The sequence below is a fragment of the Oncorhynchus mykiss genome, chromosome 13 (assembly GCF_013265735.2).
Source record: "Oncorhynchus mykiss isolate Arlee chromosome 13, USDA_OmykA_1.1, whole genome shotgun sequence".
Taxonomy (NCBI): domain Eukaryota; kingdom Metazoa; phylum Chordata; class Actinopteri; order Salmoniformes; family Salmonidae; genus Oncorhynchus; species Oncorhynchus mykiss.
The window spans coordinates 3554120-3572072 of NC_048577.1; the positions used below are offsets into that span (position 1 = coordinate 3554120).

The following is a 17953-nucleotide window of genomic DNA, read 5'->3' on the forward strand; positions in this document are numbered from 1 at the left end:
ACCGCTTTGTTATTAATGAAGTTGTATGCGATATTTTTAACCTGGTACTTTTATTTTTTTAAGCCGTACTTCGGTTGTCACGTTGTTTATATTTTAATGTACACTATTCGTAACGAAGTTGAGTCCGTGGCCTGAAGAAAACGACATGTCTACAAAGAAACTGGCGAAGTAAGTAACGTTGACTAGCTTTCTAGCTAAACTATATCTAGACAGCCATACTAGCCGAGAAACAATGTAATTCAAATGCCGATTTGCCATGATTCTCATAAATGTTTTTTAGTAGCGCTTCCATGAACATAAATGTACAACGAGTAATATTCACAGTAGCAGGGGATGACAAAACTGATAGGATAATGTCTTCCATAAAACAACAGACAATTGGGGTTCGTGAGGAAACGCAGTCAGTCATCAACTGGACAGAAGAAACCACTAACATCTAGTAAGAGTCTTTTCAAACGCCCTGCATGTTTGGTTTTCTGCTTGAATCGATGACATCTCGTTCAACTTCCATCACTTTTGACTTTCTACTTTCCAGATCAAATATTCCCATATCTGATTGTCATCGACTTTGAATCCACATGCTGGAGAGAGAGGAACAGCTACGGGCAGGAGATTAGTAAGTATACACTACTTTGACAGTATTTGTGGTAAAATCATACCTACATACTGTAACCATTGCACTTTTTATTGTCCTCCCCCTCCCCTCCCTGCCTCCCCCTCACCGCATTGCCTCCCCCTCGCCTCCTCCTCCCCCTTCTCTCCCCCTTGCCTCTCCTCTCTCCCCCTTGCCTCCCCCCTCTCTCCCCCTTGCGTCCCCCCTCTCTCCCCCTTGCTTCCCCCCATCTAGTTGAGTTTCCTGCTGTTCTCCTGAACACCTCTACAGGCGAGGTGGAGTCAGAGTTCCATACGTACGTTCAGCCGCAGGAGCACCCGGTACTGTCTGACTTCTGCACCGAGCTCACTGGAATCACACAGGTATTCACACACACAGACACACCCTTCTTCCCTGTGGCCTGTTCAACAGGATGGTAACAGTCAGAATATTTTAAGCATTAGCCAACATCCGTGTGTGTGTTACAAAACCTTTTGTTTCTCTTCTACAGCAACAGGTGGAGGCCGGGGTTCCCCTCCTCACTAGGTTTGTTATTCATTTTGTTTACAGCAACAGGTGGAGGCCGGGGTTCCCCTCCTCACTCGGTTTGTTATTCATTTTGTTTACAGCAACAGGTGGAGGCCGGGGTTCCCCTCCTCACTCGTTTGTTATTCATTTTGTTTACAGCAACAGGTGGAGGCCGGGGTTCCCCTCCTCACTCGTTTGTTATTCATTTTGTTTACAGCAACAGGTGGTTCCCCTCCTCACTCGTTTGTTATTCATTTTGTTTACAGCAACAGGTGGGGGCCGGGGTTCCCCTCCTCACTCGGTTTGTTATTCATTTTGTTTACAGCAACAGGTGGAGGCCGGGGTTCCCCTCCTCACTCGGTTTGTTATTCATTTTGTTTACAGCAACAGGTGGGGGCCGGGGTTCCCCTCCTCACTCGGTTTGTTATTCATTTTGTTTACAGCAACAGGTGGAGGCCGGGGTTCCCCTCCTCACTCGGTTTGTTATTCATTTTGTTTACAGCAACAGGTGGAGGCCGGGGTTCCCCTCCTCACTCGGTTTGTTATTCATTTTGTTTACAGCAACAGGTGGAGGCCGGGGTTCCCCTCCTCACTCGGTTTGTTATTCATTTTGTTTACAGCAACAGGTGGAGGCCGGGGTTCCCCTCCTCACTCGGTTTGTTATTCATTTTGTTTACAGCAACAGGTGGAGGCCGGGGTTCCCCTCCTCACTCGGTTTGTTATTCATTTTGTTTACAGCAACAGGTGGAGGCCGGGGTTCCCCTCCACATCTGTCTGTCTCGGTTCTCCCGATGGCTGCAGACTCTGGAGCACCAGAGGGGTGTGGTCTTCCCCAGGGACCAGAGGGCTCCAGTCGCAGAGCACCGCCCCTGTGCCTTCGTCACCTGGTCAGGTATTGTAGTTTAGGATAGGAAAGGTTACCCGGGTCACCTTCAAATGGGAAGAAATGTTTTGATACGAAAATCAGAAATTCTTATTTCCCTCCATTTCTCTGTCGGCCCAGGACTCATGACTATATACTGCCTTTCTCTGTAGGCCCAGGACTCATATCTGACTATATACTGCCTTTCTCTGTCGGCCCAGGACTCATATCTGACTATATACTGCCTTTCTCTGTCGGCCCAGGACTCATATCTGACTATATACTGCCTTTCTCTGTAGGCCCAGGACTCATATCTGACTATATACTGCCTTTCTCTGTAGGTCCAGGACTCATAACTGACTATATACTGCCTTTCTCTGTCGGCCCAGGACTCATATCTGACTATATACTGCCTTTCTCTGTAGGTCCAGGACTCATATCTGACTATATACTGCCTTTCTCTGTAGGTCCAGGACTCATGACTATATACTGCCTTTCTCTGTAGGCCCAGGACTCATATCTGACTATATACTGCCTTTCTCTGTAGGCCCAGGACTCATATCTGACTATATACTGCCTTTCTCTGTCGGCCCAGGACTCATATCTGACTATATACTGCCTTTCTCTGTCGGCCCAGGACTCATATCTGACTATATACTGCCTTTCTCTGTAGGCCCAGGACTCATATCTGACTATATACTGCCTTTCTCTGTCGGCCCAGGACTCATATCTGACTATATACTGCCTTTCTCTGTCGGCCCAGGACTCATATCTGACTATATACTGCCTTTCTCTGTCGGCCCAGGACTCATATCTGACTATATACTGCCTTTCTCTGTCGGCCCAGGACTCATATCTGACTATATACTGCCTTTCTCTGTAGGTCCAGGACTCATATCTGACTATATACTGCCTTTCTCTGTAGGCCCAGGACTCATATCTGACTATATACTGCCTTTCTCTGTAGGTCCAGGACTCATATCTGACTATATACTGCCTTTCTCTGTAGGTCCAGGACTCATATCTGACTATATACTGCCTTTCTCTGTAGGCCCAGGACTCATATCTGACTATATACTGCCTTTCTCTGTAGGTCCAGGACTCATATATGACTATATACTGCCTTTCTCTGTAGGCCCAGGACTCATGACTATATACTGCCTTTCTCTGTAGGTCCAGGACTCATATCTGACTATATACTGCCTTTCTCTGTCGGCCCAGGACTCATATGACTATATACTGCCTTTCTCTGTAGGCCCAGGACTCATGACTATATACTGCCTTTCTCTGTAGGCCCAGGACTCATATGACTATATACTGCCTTTCTCTGTAGGCCCAGGACTCATGACTATATACTGCCTTTCTCTGTAGGCCCAGGACTCATATCTGACTATATACTGCCTTTCTCTGTAGGCCCAGGACTCATATGTCTATATACTGCCTTTCTCTGTAGGCCCAGGACTCATGACTATATACTGCCTTTCTCTGTAGGCCCAGGACTCATATCTGACTATATACTGCCTTTCTCTGTAGGCCCAGGACTCATATGTCTATATACTGCCTTTCTCTGTAGGCCCAGGACTCATGACTATATACTGCCTTTCTCTGTAGGCCCAGGACTCATATCTGACTATATACTGCCTTTCTCTGTAGGCCCAGGACTCATATCTGACTATATACTGCCTTTCTCTGTAGGCCCAGGACTCATATCTGACTATATACTGCCTTTCTCTGTCGGCCCAGGACTCATATCTGACTATATACTGCCTTTCTCTGTAGGCCCAGGACTCATATGACTATATACTGCCTTTCTCTGTAGGCCCAGGACTCATATCTGACTATATAGTGCCTTTCTCTGTGGGTCCAGGACTCATATCTGACTATATACTGCCTTTCTCTGTCGGCCCAGGACTCATATCTGACTATATACTGCCTTTCTCTGTCGGCCCAGGACTCATATCTGACTATATACTGCCTTTCTCTGTAGGTCCAGGAGTCATATCTGACTATATACTGCCTTTCTCTGTCGACCCAGGACTCATATCTGACTATATACTGCCTTTCTCTGTAGGCCCAGGACTCATATGACTATATACTGCCTTTCTCTGTAGGCCCAGGACTCATGACTATATACTGCCTTTCTCTGTAGGCCCAGGACTCATGACTATATACTGCCTTTCTCTGTAGGCCCAGGACTCATATCTGACTATATACTGTTTTTCCAGTGGATTCTTTGTTAAGGTTTAGAGAAAATAAGACATTTGCACACTTTAGTACAGTCTCAAACATTTAGTGGGGATAACCCTGTTCAACTTGATTGATTATCTGTGTTCTATTGTTTCAGACTGGGACCTGGGGGTGTGTCTGCTGTATGAGTGTAAACGGAAGCAGCTCCACAAACCTGCTGTTCTGAACAGCTGGATAGACCTGAGAGCTACGTACAGAGTAGGTGTTGTGTGTGTTACTCTTAACCCAGTCTAACTCATGTGTGTGTGTTACTCTTAACCCAGTCTAACTCGTGTGTGTGTGTGTGTGTGTGTGTGTGTGTCTCTCTCAGCTGTTCTACAACAGAAAACCCAAGGGACTGAATGGAGCTTTACAGGATCTAGGGATACAGTTCTCTGGACGGGAGCACTCAGGTACACACAGACCAAAAACCTCTCTCTGTTATCATTTATAGTGCTGAAAATGAACAGAAATTCGTGTTTTTATTTTAAAAACAACTTATTGACTGACGTCGGTTCAATTATTTAAATTCCATTTAGTTTTTTTCGTTTTTTTCTGTGAGCTCAATGTGTAGTTTCTATGGAGATGCGTCAGATCCGGCCTGAACTGCGTGATGTTGTAGTTTCCAATAGGCCAATATTCAGTTTAGCGCATACAATGTGGTAATTAACTACAATAACCATAATCCATTGCTCTACTTGTCCGGTCTGTTTTTTATTTTATGCCTGCTTCGAAAGAGGCTGAAGCCGTTGCTTCACAAGCTAAGTGATTGATAGTTGGTAATAAGCAGTCAGAAAAGTATGCCTTATCTACTTTGAGGAACTACAAAAATAGTTATTTTTGTCGGACAGCATAGGCAGCAGCTCTACAGAGATCAACCAAATGTTAAATACACAACAACTGAAATATATTTTATTAGAGTGAAGTGATTAAATGGTTAATGGGTGATGATCAGTAACGGGCAGTCCCTACCATCATGGGACATTTAGTAATAGTTGGATTCTGTGTTACAGCATCCCACATAATCTAAAACCCTGGCTATTTAAAAAAAATAATAATCGAACCATCCTCAAAAAGCACTAATCGCTCAGCACTAGTAGCTAGCTAGCTATTAGCATTCTCAGCACTAGTAGCTAGCTAGCTATTAGCATTCTCAGCACTAGTAGCTAGCTAGCTATTAGCATTCTCAGCACTAGTAGCTAGCTAGCTATTAGCATTCTCAGCACTAGTAGCTAGCTAGCTATTAGCATTCTCAGCACTAGTAGCTAGCTAGCTATTAGCATTCTCAGCACTAGTAGCTAGCTAGCTATTAGCATTCTCAGCACTAGTAGCTGGCTAGCTATTAGCATTCTCAGCACTAGTAGCTAGCTAGCTATTAGCATTCTCAGCACTAGTAGCTGGCTAGCTATTAGCATTCTCAGCACTAGTAGCTAGCTAGCTATTAGCATTCTCAGCACTAGTAGCTAGCTAGCTATTAGCATTCTCAGCACTAGTAGCTGGCTAGCTATTAGCATTCTCAGCACCAGTAGCTAGCTAGCTATTAGCATTCTCAGCACTAGTAGCTGGCTAGCTATTAGCATTCTCAGCACTAGTAGCTAGCTAGCTATTAGCATTCTCAGCACTAGTAGCTGGCTAGCTATTAGCATTCTCAGCACTAGTAGCTAGCTAGCTATTAGCATTCTCAGCACTAGTAGCTAGCTAGCTATTAGCATTCTCAGCACTAGTAGCTGGCTAGCTATTAGCATTCTCAGCACTAGTGGCTGGCTGGCTAGCTATTAGCATTCTCAGCACTAGTGGCTGGCTGGCTGGCTAGCTATTAGCATTCTCAGCACTAGTAGCTGGCTAGCTATTAGCATTCTCAGCACTAGTGGCTGGCTGGCTATTAGCATTCTCAGCACTAGTGGCTGGCTAGCTATTAGCATTCTCAGCACTAGTGGCTGGCTAGCTAGCTATTATCATTCTCAGCACTAGTGGCAGGCTAGCTAGCCATGAGCATTCTCAGCACTAGTGGCTGGCTAGCTAGCTATTATCATTCTCATCACTAGTGGCAGGCTAGCTAGCCATGAGCATTCTCAGCACTAGTGGCTGGCTAGCTAAGTATGAGCATTCTCAGCACTAGTGGCTGGCTAGCTAGCCATGAGCATTCTCAGCACTAGTGGCTGGCTAGCTAAGTATGAGCATTCTCAGCACTAGTGGCTGGCTAGCTAAGTATGAGCATTCTCAGCACTAGTGGCTGGCTAGCTAGCTATTAGCATTCTCATGTCATTTAATAGCATTAGGATCGAAACACACACAACCCCAGTCATCATTGTCAGTTACTGTGAATAATCTACATATTGTTTGAAGGCCTGGATGAAGCCCATAAGTTACAATGAATAAAATTCATATAAAACAACGTGAATATTTCTCTTAAGCATTTTTCAAAATCTAGACACAAAAATATTTTTTGTTGAATGTTATTTGCAGGTCTGGATGACGCCCGTAACACTGCCCACCTGGCCTGGAGGATGATGAGGGATGGCTGTTTGATGAAGATTACACGCAGTCTGGAGAGGGTGAGTGGCTCCCTGACAAACCCCCACTCCTACACCCCCAGTACTAACAACCCCACCGTGCTGACGACCCCTGGACTACTGTACTACGCCCCTAAAGACTCACCCAGTGGCGAACTACATCGAACCCTTGGATTTCTGTCAACGCCCCAGAATACCCACTCCTCCTCCCGTAAAGACTTACGCAGGTGACTCTTCCCCCCCCGTTCCATACACACCTGGGGTGTATTCATTAGTGCAAACCGTAGTGAAACATTTTGCCATGTAAAAGGTTTTGCAATGATTCGTTTCTTATTGGAGTCCTTGTTTCGGGTCAGTTTTCTTTCATTTAGTTTCTAGTGAATATTACTCGGTCTCCTCTGTTTACTGGACTGACTATCCATAAAGTTGGTTAAAAATGTTTTTAGGATTTGGGCCTCGTGAGTGGTGCGGCGGTCTCAGGCACTGCATCGTAGTGCTAAAGGTGTCGCTACAGACCTTGGTTCGACCTCAGGTTGTTTCACAACCGGCCATGATCGGGAGTTCCATAGGGCAGCGCACAATCGGCCCGGGTTCGGGGAGGGTTTGGCCGTGGGGAGGGTTTGGCCGTGGGGAGGGTTTGGCCGTGGGGAGGGTTTGGCCGTGGGGGGGGGGGCTTTACTTGGCTCATCGCACTCTAGTGACTCCTTGTGGCGGATCGGGCGCCTGCAGTCTGACCTCGGTCGTCAGTTGATGTGGATGGCTTCTGGGTTAAGTGGGCGTGTGTTAAGAAGCGGGGGTCGGCGGGTCATGTTTTGGAGGACACATGACTCGACCTTCGCCTCCCGAGCCCGTTGGGGAGTTTCAGCGACGAGACAAGATCGTAATCACAAAAATGGTGAGGAAAAAAAATAAGAAATGATAATGTATTGATTTATTTGACTTGTTTACCTCTTAGGCGCCTTTGAAGACCAAACCCCTGTTTGGAAATGGGAACGTGCCAGGGGATGGTTGTCCTGGCAACAAGAGGGATAACAAAACCACTATCAAAAACCCCTCCGAGACGACAGAGAGCGGCGGCGGCGGCCATCTTGAAAATCGACCCAACAGCAAGCCAGCTAGCAACACGGACGTTGTTGAGACACGACCCAAGCTTTCAGACAACATGGTTCCCAACACAGAGGTGAACTCCAACTTAACCGCTGAACCTGTTCAGTATCAGAGTATTGTTTCACCAAAGACCCTTCTCAATGGTCTGACCACTCCAATGTGTGGTGGTAGTAGCAGAACAGTTAGAATAGGAACCATCTCCTCTCCTATGACTTTCAATATCCCCTCTCCTCATCACTACATCAACAGCCTCGTTCTGGTCTCCACCACTGTGAATTGCATTACCCATCTACCCCAGCCAGACCCGACCCGTGACCCGCAAACAGGAAGTATGGAGGAGGACGTGCCTATCTCGTGCGGTTCGTATGACGACGTGGTATTGGAGGAGGACTGGGATGTCACGGTTGGTGACGAGGCTTCTGTTGCTGATGTGTACACAGAGAACGAGAGCGTGGTATTGGAGGAGGACTGGGAGGTCACGGTTGGTGACGAGGCTTCTGTTGCTGATGTGTACACAGAGAACGAGAGGTTTGAGGTGGTTTATGGGAGGACCTTGCTGTGTCCAAGCCCAGTACATTCAAATCCTGGTAGAGGTCCAACCAACAGTAGGCCTAGGTCCAATACCACCAACACGCCCTGCCAACATCTGACCAGCCTGATACACAAGACCGATACTAGAACATCCTCCAGTAACTTGGTGTCTTTGAAGGCTGAGACAACAAGGACCTACAACACCTCTGCACCCAACAGTCTGTCCACTTCCTCTTTTGTCACACCCAGACCCGTTACCCCTGGCTCAAACCTCTCAGATACACGGTCAAGACTGAACACGGAAACGTCAAACTCCTTTGTGATCGACAAGAACAAATCAAGAACATCCTCAAGTTCTGCACAAGCTGCGACAACGAGGATATACAACACCTCTGGGTCAAACAGTTCATGCAGTTCCTCCTTCGACAAACCCAGACCTGTTACCCATGATTCTACACGGTCAAGACCGCAAATGGCAACATGGAACAACTCCTTTGTGATCTACAAGGACAAGCCGAGAGCCTCAAATACCTCTTCCACATCCAATACCTCAACAGCATCCAATACCTCAACAGCATCCAATCATTCCTTTGTCAAACCCAGACCAGGCCTCCAGAACTCCAACCTCCATGCTACACGGTCAAGACCTCTCACAACAAAAAACCCTGGTAACTCCTTCACACCCATGTCCTCTACGACAAACCTTCCCAATCCTTCCGTCACTAGACTCAAACCAGTGACCACCAGCAGTGCCTCTAACCTCTCTGCTTCAAAGACAACAAACGGCTCTGCATCCAGTCTCTCCTTTGCCAGGCCCGGACCTGTCGTCCATCACCCCGACCCATTGACTTCACGTTCGAGGCTGCACGCAGAGACGCCAAACACATCTTTCACGATCCACAAGTACTCCTCTTGCCTCTCCTCTGTCTCTCGTCCTTCTGTCGGTGGATCGTTTTCCGTCCTCTCCTCGTCCGTTAACCGCTCCTCGCTCCCGCCGACCCGCAGCACCAAGATCACGGCCCCGCTGTGCGACTGCGGGCGGCGAGCCAAGCGTCTAACGGTGTGTAACGGCGGCCCGAACCAAGGCCGAGCGTTCTACTGCTGTACGGTGCGTAAACACGGCCCCGGGGGGACCAGGAAGGGATGTGAGTTATTTAAGTGGGAGTCTGCTCTCCTCCAGGCTAAATCACCAGCCTCCGCTGCCAACTCCATCGCTCTGCGTTTTGGGCTCAACTCCAGTGTTGTTCGTCCCCCTGTCGTCGTCTAGGACGAGATATCAGTTAGCTTGAGGTCATAGGGAGACTCTCAATAGCATTTCTTTCTCATCCAATGGGTTCGGGAGGACACAAGGAATCAAGGAAATGTAATTGAGATTCTCCTCACAAAGGTGTCATATTTTAAACTGTACTTTATGAAAATATGTATGATGTTGTTTTTTTGTGAGTATATGATTTATGTCCACGTACTAAATCTGGTGCATTCATTGACCAATATCCTGTACAGTTATTAAATAGAATTGATCCTCCATAATGTGAGATGACATGATGTCATAATGAAATGTGAAATACCTTTTTTTTTAGGTCGGCACTGTCATAATGAAAGATGTGATGAATTGTATTACAGGGGTTCCTATTGTTGTAAATTGAACAGCTGAGGTCGGAACCAAAATGGACATTTTATAAAATGCTTTGTGTTCTGACATAAGGACGGAATTGCAAATTGTCCCTCTTGGCGCCCTGTACTAGAGCCGCCAATATTTTACATGCGCAACAATAGTGAAATCGGCAGTTTGCCTTCAAAAATGAACTGTGAATGAGTGAGATAGTTAGTGGGTCAAAGATCTAACCCCCCAAGACATGCTAAGCTCTCATGTTATTGGTAATGGTGAGATAATATAAAATAATAGAATTTCCCCTTTTATTTTTGCACACAATATAACTGTGTTTGAATTATTTTATACAGTCATTATTGCTCATCTTTATTAAGGGTGTCAATAATTTCACACCCCACTGTGTATATGGTGTTATGTCATGGTGGACTGAGGTCTATAGGCTCAGTAGAATCTATATATATATATGGTGGTCTATAGGCCCAGAAAGGAAGTCGTCAGTAGGGTCTGTAGAATCTATATATATGGTGTTATGTCATGGTGGACTGAGGTCTATAGGCCCAGAAAGGAAGTTGTCAGTAGGGTCTGTAGAATCTATATATATGGTGTTATGTCATGGTGGACTGAGGTCTATAGGCCCAGAAAGGAAGTCGTAAGTAGGGTCTGTAGAATCTATATATATGGTGGACTGAGGTCTATAGGCCCAGAAAGGAAGTCGTCAGTAGGGTCTGTAGAATCTATATATATGGTGGACTGAGGTCTATAGGCCCAGAAACACTTTCTACTCCACCTACTCCATTGGTCCCAATGCAATAGACTATAGGCCTATAAATTACACATTGGCTTATAAGGAAAAAATGATTCCATGTGCCGAAGTAAATGACACACTGCCCTAAGTCTCTCTGGATAAGAGTCTCTCCTAAATGACACACTGCCCTAAGTCTCTCTGGATAAGAGCGTCTCCTAAATGACACGACATGAGAGCATCTCCTAAATGACTCAGTACCCTAAGTCTCTGGATGAGAGTGTCTGCTAAATGACTAACATATACAGTGCCTTGCGAAAGTATTCGGCCCCCTTGAACTTTGCAACTTTTTGCCACATTTCAGGCTTCAAACATAAAGATATAAAACTGTATTTTTTTGTGAAGAATCAACAACAAGTGGGACACAATCATGAAGTGGAACGACATTTATTGGATATTTCAAACTTTTTTAACAAATCAAAAACTGAAAAATTGGGCATGCAAAATTATTCAGCCCCTTTACTTTCAGTGCAGCAAACTCTCCAGAAGTTCAGTGAGGATCTCTGAATGATCCAATGTTGACCTAAATGACTAATGATGATAAATACAATCCACCTGTGTGTAATCAAGTCTCCGTATAAATGCACCTGCACTGTGATAGTCTCAGAGGTCCGTTAAAAGCGCAGAGAGCATCATGAAGAACAAGGAACACACCAGGCAGGTCCGAGATACTGTTGTGAAGAAGTTTAAAGCCGGATTTGGATACAAAAAGATTTCCCAAGCTTTAAACATCCCAAGGAGCACTGTGCAAGCCATAATATTGAAATGGAAGGAGTATCAGACCACTGCAAATCTACCAAGACCTGGACGTCCCTCTAAACTTTCAGCTCATACAAGGAGAAGACTGATCAGAGATGCAGCCAAGAGGCCCATGATCACTCTGGATGAACTGCAGAGATCTACAGCTGAGGTGGGAGACTCTGTCCATAGGACAACAATCAGTCGTATATTGCACAAATCTGGCCTTTATGGAAGAGTGGCAAGAAGAAAGCCATTTCTTAAAGATATCCATAAAAAGTGTTGTTTAAAGTTTGCCACAAGCCACCTGGGAGACACACCAAACATGTGGAAGAAGGTGCTCTGGTCAGATGAAACCAAAATTGAACTTTTTGGCAACAATGCAAAACGTTATGTTTGGCGTAAAAGCAACACACACCATCCCCACTGTCAAACATGGTGGTGGCAGCATCATGGTTTGGGCCTGCTTTTCTTCAGCAGGGACAGGGAAGATGGTTAGAATTGATGGGAAGATGGATGGAGCCAAATACAGGACCATTCTGGAAGAAAACCTGATGGAGTCTGCAAAAGACCTGAGACTGGGACGGAGATTTGTCTTCCAACAAGACAATGATCCAAAACATAAAGCAAAATCTACAATGGAATGGTTCAAAAATAAACATATCCAGGTGTTAGAATGGCCAAGTCAAAGTCCAGACCTGAATCCAATCGAGAATCTGTGGAAAGAAATGAAAACTGCTGTTCACAAATGCTCTCCATCCAACCTCACTGAGCTCGAGCTGTTTTGCAAGGAGGAATGGGAAAAAATGTCAGTCTCTCGATGTGCAAAACTGATAGACATACCCCAAGCGACTTACAGCTGTAATTGCAGCAAAAGGTGGCGCTACAAAGTATTAACTTAAGGGGGCTGAATAATTTTGCACACCCAATTTTTCAGTTTTTGATTTGTTAAAAAAGTTTGAAATATCCAATAAATGTCGTTCCACTTCATGATTGTGTCCCACTTGTTGATTCTTCACAAAAAAATACAGTTTTATATCTTTATGTTTGAAGCCTGAAATGTGGCAAAAGGTCGCAAAGTTCAAGGGGGCCGAATACTTTCGCAAGGCACTGTAACATGCCTACAGTGTATTGCATTGGAACCAAGTGGGTGGAGTAGAAAGTGCTGCTGGGTATTTAGACCACAGTCCCACAAGAAATAACACCATATACAGATTCTACAGACCCTATACAGTAATCTATACAGTAATATATACAGACCCTATACAGTAATATATACAGACCCTATGCAGTAATATATACAGACCCTATGCAGTAATATATACAGTAATCTACAGACCCTATACAGTAATCTATACAGTAATCCCAACCCTAGTTTTACTTCCACACACACAATTGTTTTTTCTCTCTCTATATAAACCAATTTGTACTTTTATAGGCCTTCAATGTATTCCAGTGAATGGAACGGGTGGGGTAGAAAGTGCTGCTGGGTATTTCGACCACAGACCCGTAAGAAATAACACATTATATAGATTCTACAGACCCTACAGAGTATTCCCAACCCCACATTTATCTCAGCACATAGAATTGTTTTTTTTTCTCTACAGCCCAAAATGGTGAATATACCGATCTGAACATTGTATTTTTCGATGGTGGTTTTAAATGTTTTTTTAAGCATGTTTTGTAATTGTTTCCATAAATTACTCCTTGCATTTGTTTGTAAATCACACAAAAAATGGACATTGAATTAACATCTTATATTTTAATGTTTTTGAATGAATTCTACACATTGCAGTGTTTTGAAAATGCGGGCTTTTTATTTTGAATACTAGTCAGAATAGCGTTTTTGAGAGCTGAAGACCATTATTGATAGCCTTCATTTAGGCCTTAAAATATACTATTTGGTTTGTTGTTAAACACACCATCATTTGTCCTTGTCTTTAACTTGTCTCGAGGTGTCCCTTATCCCGTCTTTCACATCCTTCACTATAGAATCCCGGAGTCTTCCGGCTTTTCGCCCCATCTCCCCGGCGTTTTGAGGCAGTCCCGACGCCTCATGTCGTATCTGGCGAACTGTTTTGAACTTCAGCAGTTTGGTGGTCGCTTCTTTTCCGGCAATTTTTGCCTTCATCAAGGCATAAGCGGTGAGCTGTGCGGCCCGTCGTATCGGTCTCAACTCGGCCAGTTTTTCCACCACTTGCGCTTTGTTGAGCAGAGCGGATAGAAGACGCTTCAACACCATGTTACAACGTTCTGTTTTGGGAACAATACAATAACCTGACTTTGTAATGTATGCACTCGGTAGGTATAGAGGGAACTGAAATGTATACCTGTAAATACAAGCTACCTTAGCTGTCCCGTTTCGGACTCTGTGCATTGCTTCTTCTTCGATAGCCCATCTAAATGCAATGTGAAAGGTTTTTTTAGGTCCGTGTCGCCATCTTGTGTCACGGAGGTCCTGAAACATTTATGAAATAAACTCCAAAGGCTCGTTCCACTAATTCGTCATAAAGAGCAAATGTTCAACTTTAATAAAAAATATTTTCCCATCTCAAGAGGTTAAATAATTTTAAAAAAGACACAATTAAGTGTCAAATAAAGTAACAGGGTTGACGTCAACTGAAATCAGCCATAAATCCCGTGAGGTGAAGGGAAATGGAGAGGCAATCGAATGCAACTCTCCAGGAAGTTTCTTACCTATAAGGACAGCAGTGAAGGCACGGACATGCAAGTGCACACTGTGTACAGCAATTTACCAGTTAGTGAGTGACACAAAACTGAAGGAGATCCAAGCAGAAACAGAAAAGGACTCACAACTCACACAGCTGAGGAAAGTCATACAGGATGGATGGCCTGAGGAGGGGAGAAAATGCCCTCCGAGCGTCTCAGAATTCTGGAACCATCGTGATGAACTATCACAGAACAACAGAATAATTTTCAAAGGAGAGTAAAATCATTATTCCTACCAGTCTCAGAGAAGATATTTTGACAAAGATCCATGCTGGACACATGGGCACGGAAAAGTGCAAACAGAGAGAACGGGACATTTTGTTTTGGCCCGGAACGTGCAAACAAATAGAGGACGTTGTTGGCGCATTTACCAAATGTCTTGAACGACACCCCTCAAACACCAAAGAGACAATGTTACCTCACTGTATCCCAGACCGACCCTGGCAGGTCGTGGCAACCGATCTGTTCACCTGGAACAATGAGGACTACATCGTAACAGCGAACTACTACAGCAGATACCTCGAACTCGACAAACTTCACAGCACCACATCTGCAGCTGTGATACACAAGCTGAAAGCAGCCTTTGCCAGGCATGGTATTGTAGAGACTTTAATATCGGACAATGGGCCCTGTTACAAATCAAATGAGTTTGAATCCTTCACAAAAGCATGGGAGTTTACGCATGTCACCACAAGCCTATATTACCCTCAAAGTAATGGCCTTGCTGACAAATCTGTGCAGATTGCTAAATCACTCATGGAGAAAGTAAAAGCAGACAAGAGAGACCCCTACCTCAGTCTCCTTGAATACCACAACACTCCAGTTGACAACTTCAAATCCCCGGCCCAGCTATTGATGAGACACAGACTTCGTTCAGTCCTTCCCAGCACCAACCAGCAGCTGCAACCTGAGGTCGTCAGCTACAAGGAAATGCATGAAAAAATGTGCACAGAGACGACAACAACAACAAAAGCGATACCACGACAGATTAGCTAGACTACTGAACGACAGAGAGTCAGTTAGAATACAGGAGCATGGTCTCTGGAAGCCAGCAGTCGTCATCATCCAGCCAGCTGACACTGAACGACAGAGAGTCAGTTAGAATCCAGGAGCATGGCCTCTGGAAGCCAGCTGACACTGAACGACAGAGAGTCAGTTAGAATCCAGGAGCATGGTCTCTGGAAGCCAGCAGTCGTCATCATCCAGCCAGCTGACACTGAACGACAGAGAGTCAGTCAGAATCCAGGAGCATGGCCTCTGGAAGCCAGCTGACACTGAACGACAGAGAGTCAGTTAGAATCCAGGAGCATGGTCTCTGGAAGCCAGCAGTCGTCATCCAGCCAGCTGACACTGAACGTTCATATCACGTCCTCACTGCAGAAGGAGCGGCGTACCGCCACAATCACCGTCACCTACTGAACACAAGAGAACAACACACTGATGAGATGAACTGTTCCCCTGAAAGAGAACGTGATGGACTAAACACACACACACACAGCACAACATACACCACACTTACCTGCAACACCACAAGAGCTGTTGACTGACACAGAAGCATGCTCAGCATCATATCGCACGCTAGGTCAGGAAGAGAGGTCAAGCCCAGAGCCGTCCTAGACCTGTGAAATGTCAAAGGGTGTAGGTGGGTCGCTGCCCTAAACGAGTTCCAGACTGTAAACTTGTTATTGAAAAGTTCACTTGAAATACTTTGGTATTGTATTTGTTTGAAATGTTAAGATGTCATTTCTACAGTGAAAGCCGAGTTGCTGAGAATCCCCTTGTCTGAAAAGTAACAGTATGTTGGATCATTGTTTCAGAGTCTATGTTGATTCAGTTGGTGTAGTATGTCATATAAATGGGTACCTACCTTGAGTTCAAACCACAGAGCATGTTTTCAAAACAAACCCTTAGAATATGTAAACATTTTGTTTTGTTTTTAAAAGAAGGGGGATGTAATATTCATATGAGGAAACATACTGAATTGTAATTGGATGCATTTTACCGCCCCCTGTATCATACTGTGCTATGATTGGTTAAGAACACCCGGATGGGTAGGTCATGGTCAGCTGATCCTGGTGGGAGATACGTGATACCAGTTATAGCTAGCTAATAAAGAGCTACGTTAATAAATATCCTGTAGTACTGCATTTTATTATTTTGTACCAAGCGTACAAAACAAGACATACCCCACACAAGAACAACCAGTAGACACCATTAGTGTTGTGTTAGCCACATTCAAAATTAAACTGTTTTCAAATGTCTTGCACATTGGTCAGTCTTTGCAACACTAGTGTACAATATGGATTCGTTGAGAAGCTCCCGTATAGTTTGAATAGCCTTCTTTTGGTTTTTAGATAGTAACAGTTAGCCACACTCACGAAGAATGAATGTGGCTTTGGCCACACCACGTCCAAGGCTAACCTAATTCTATTTAGTTTTTTAAAAACACTCTTGTAGTTAAAGCAGAACTAAGGAACCAAGCTACTGTAGATGAACCCAATGACGGCAGAGAAGAAGAGAACCATGTGACCAGAAAACAAACGAATAGGAGGAACAGTAAAGAACTGGATTAAAAGAGATGGTTCTGGAACTAAACAAGAGGACAGCGAAACAGAACATTGTTTTGAGAGCTTCTCAGTCCTCTCTATCTTCACCAAAGTATCTTATTAAAGGTGCAATCTGCAATATAGTAAATGCAGTTTAATGGTCACATTAGTTAAAGGTCCAGTGCGTTCAAAAACATGATTTTCCTGTGTTTTATATATATATTTCCACACTATGAGGTTGGAATAATATTGTGAAAATGATGATAACGCCTTTTTAGTGTCAGAGCTGTTTGAAAAGACCGCCTGAAATCTCTGTTTTGGTGGGATGGAGTTTTTCCCTAGCTACCATGACAAAGAACAGAGCCGGCGAGAGTACCGTTGAGGACAGTGGTGTCTCTCTATCGCACCTGAAAGATCTTTTACAGCAACAAAAATAGTTCTACAAGCGGTTGTGACAACAACAAAATAGCTTCAAGTGTTTTGTCCAAATACTGGTGGATTGAACTAATAAAATAATGGACGATCTGACCAGAGAGGTTCAGGACCTGACCAGAGAGGTCCAGGACCTGACCAGAGAGGTCCGGGACATGACCAGAGAGGTCCAGGACCTGACCAGAGAGGTCCAGGACCCGACCAGAGGGGTCCAGGACCCGACCAGAGGGGTCCAGGACCCGACCAGAGAGGTCCGGGACATGACCAGAGAGGTCCAGAACCTGACCAGAGAGGTCCAGGATCCGACCAGAGGGGTCCAGAACCCGACCAGAGAGGTCCGGGACATGACCAGAGAGGTCCAGAACCTGACCAGAGAGGTCCAGGACCTGACCAGAGAGGTCCAGGACCTGACCAGAGAGGTCCAGAACCTGACCAGAGAGGTCCAGGACCCGACCAGAGAGGTCCAGGACCCGACCAGAGGGGTCCAGGACCCGACCAGAGGGTTCCAGGACCTGAAGAGTTGTTCTTGTCTATTAATGTTCTGTATTATGTATGTTTCATAGGGATCCTAATAAAATACCCTGCCTGGTGACATCACCGGAAGGTAAATTAGTTAATAGACCAATAAGAGTTCCAAACTTCTCTGCCAATAACAGCTGGTTTTCTGTTTTCACCTCCCCACTGAGGCCACTCCCAGACAGTCTGAGCAAACATTCTAGCTTGAGAAATTGCTC

The 17953-nt window shown here is 45.0% G+C and overlaps 1 protein-coding gene across 2 annotated transcripts; it reads left to right on the plus strand.

Annotated features, from left to right (window-relative positions):
• Positions 1 to 25: 25 nt before the first annotated feature.
• Positions 26 to 9974, plus strand: LOC110511518 (ERI1 exoribonuclease 2-like). 2 transcript variants are annotated; one of them, XM_036942176.1, is made up of 10 exons: positions 26 to 168; positions 375 to 439; positions 536 to 616; positions 848 to 975; positions 1859 to 2012; positions 4327 to 4427; positions 4540 to 4621; positions 6675 to 6763; positions 7677 to 8225; positions 8304 to 9974. In XM_036942176.1, exons 1-10 carry the CDS (start codon positions 146 to 148, stop codon positions 9624 to 9626), a joined length of 2595 nt encoding a protein of 864 aa, XP_036798071.1. In that variant the 5' UTR covers positions 26 to 145; the 3' UTR covers positions 9627 to 9974. The 2 variants fall into 2 exon arrangements, with proteins under 2 accessions (XP_036798071.1, XP_036798069.1); XM_036942174.1 differs by having other exon boundaries at positions 7677 to 9974.
• Positions 9975 to 17953: the final 7979 nt, after the last annotated feature.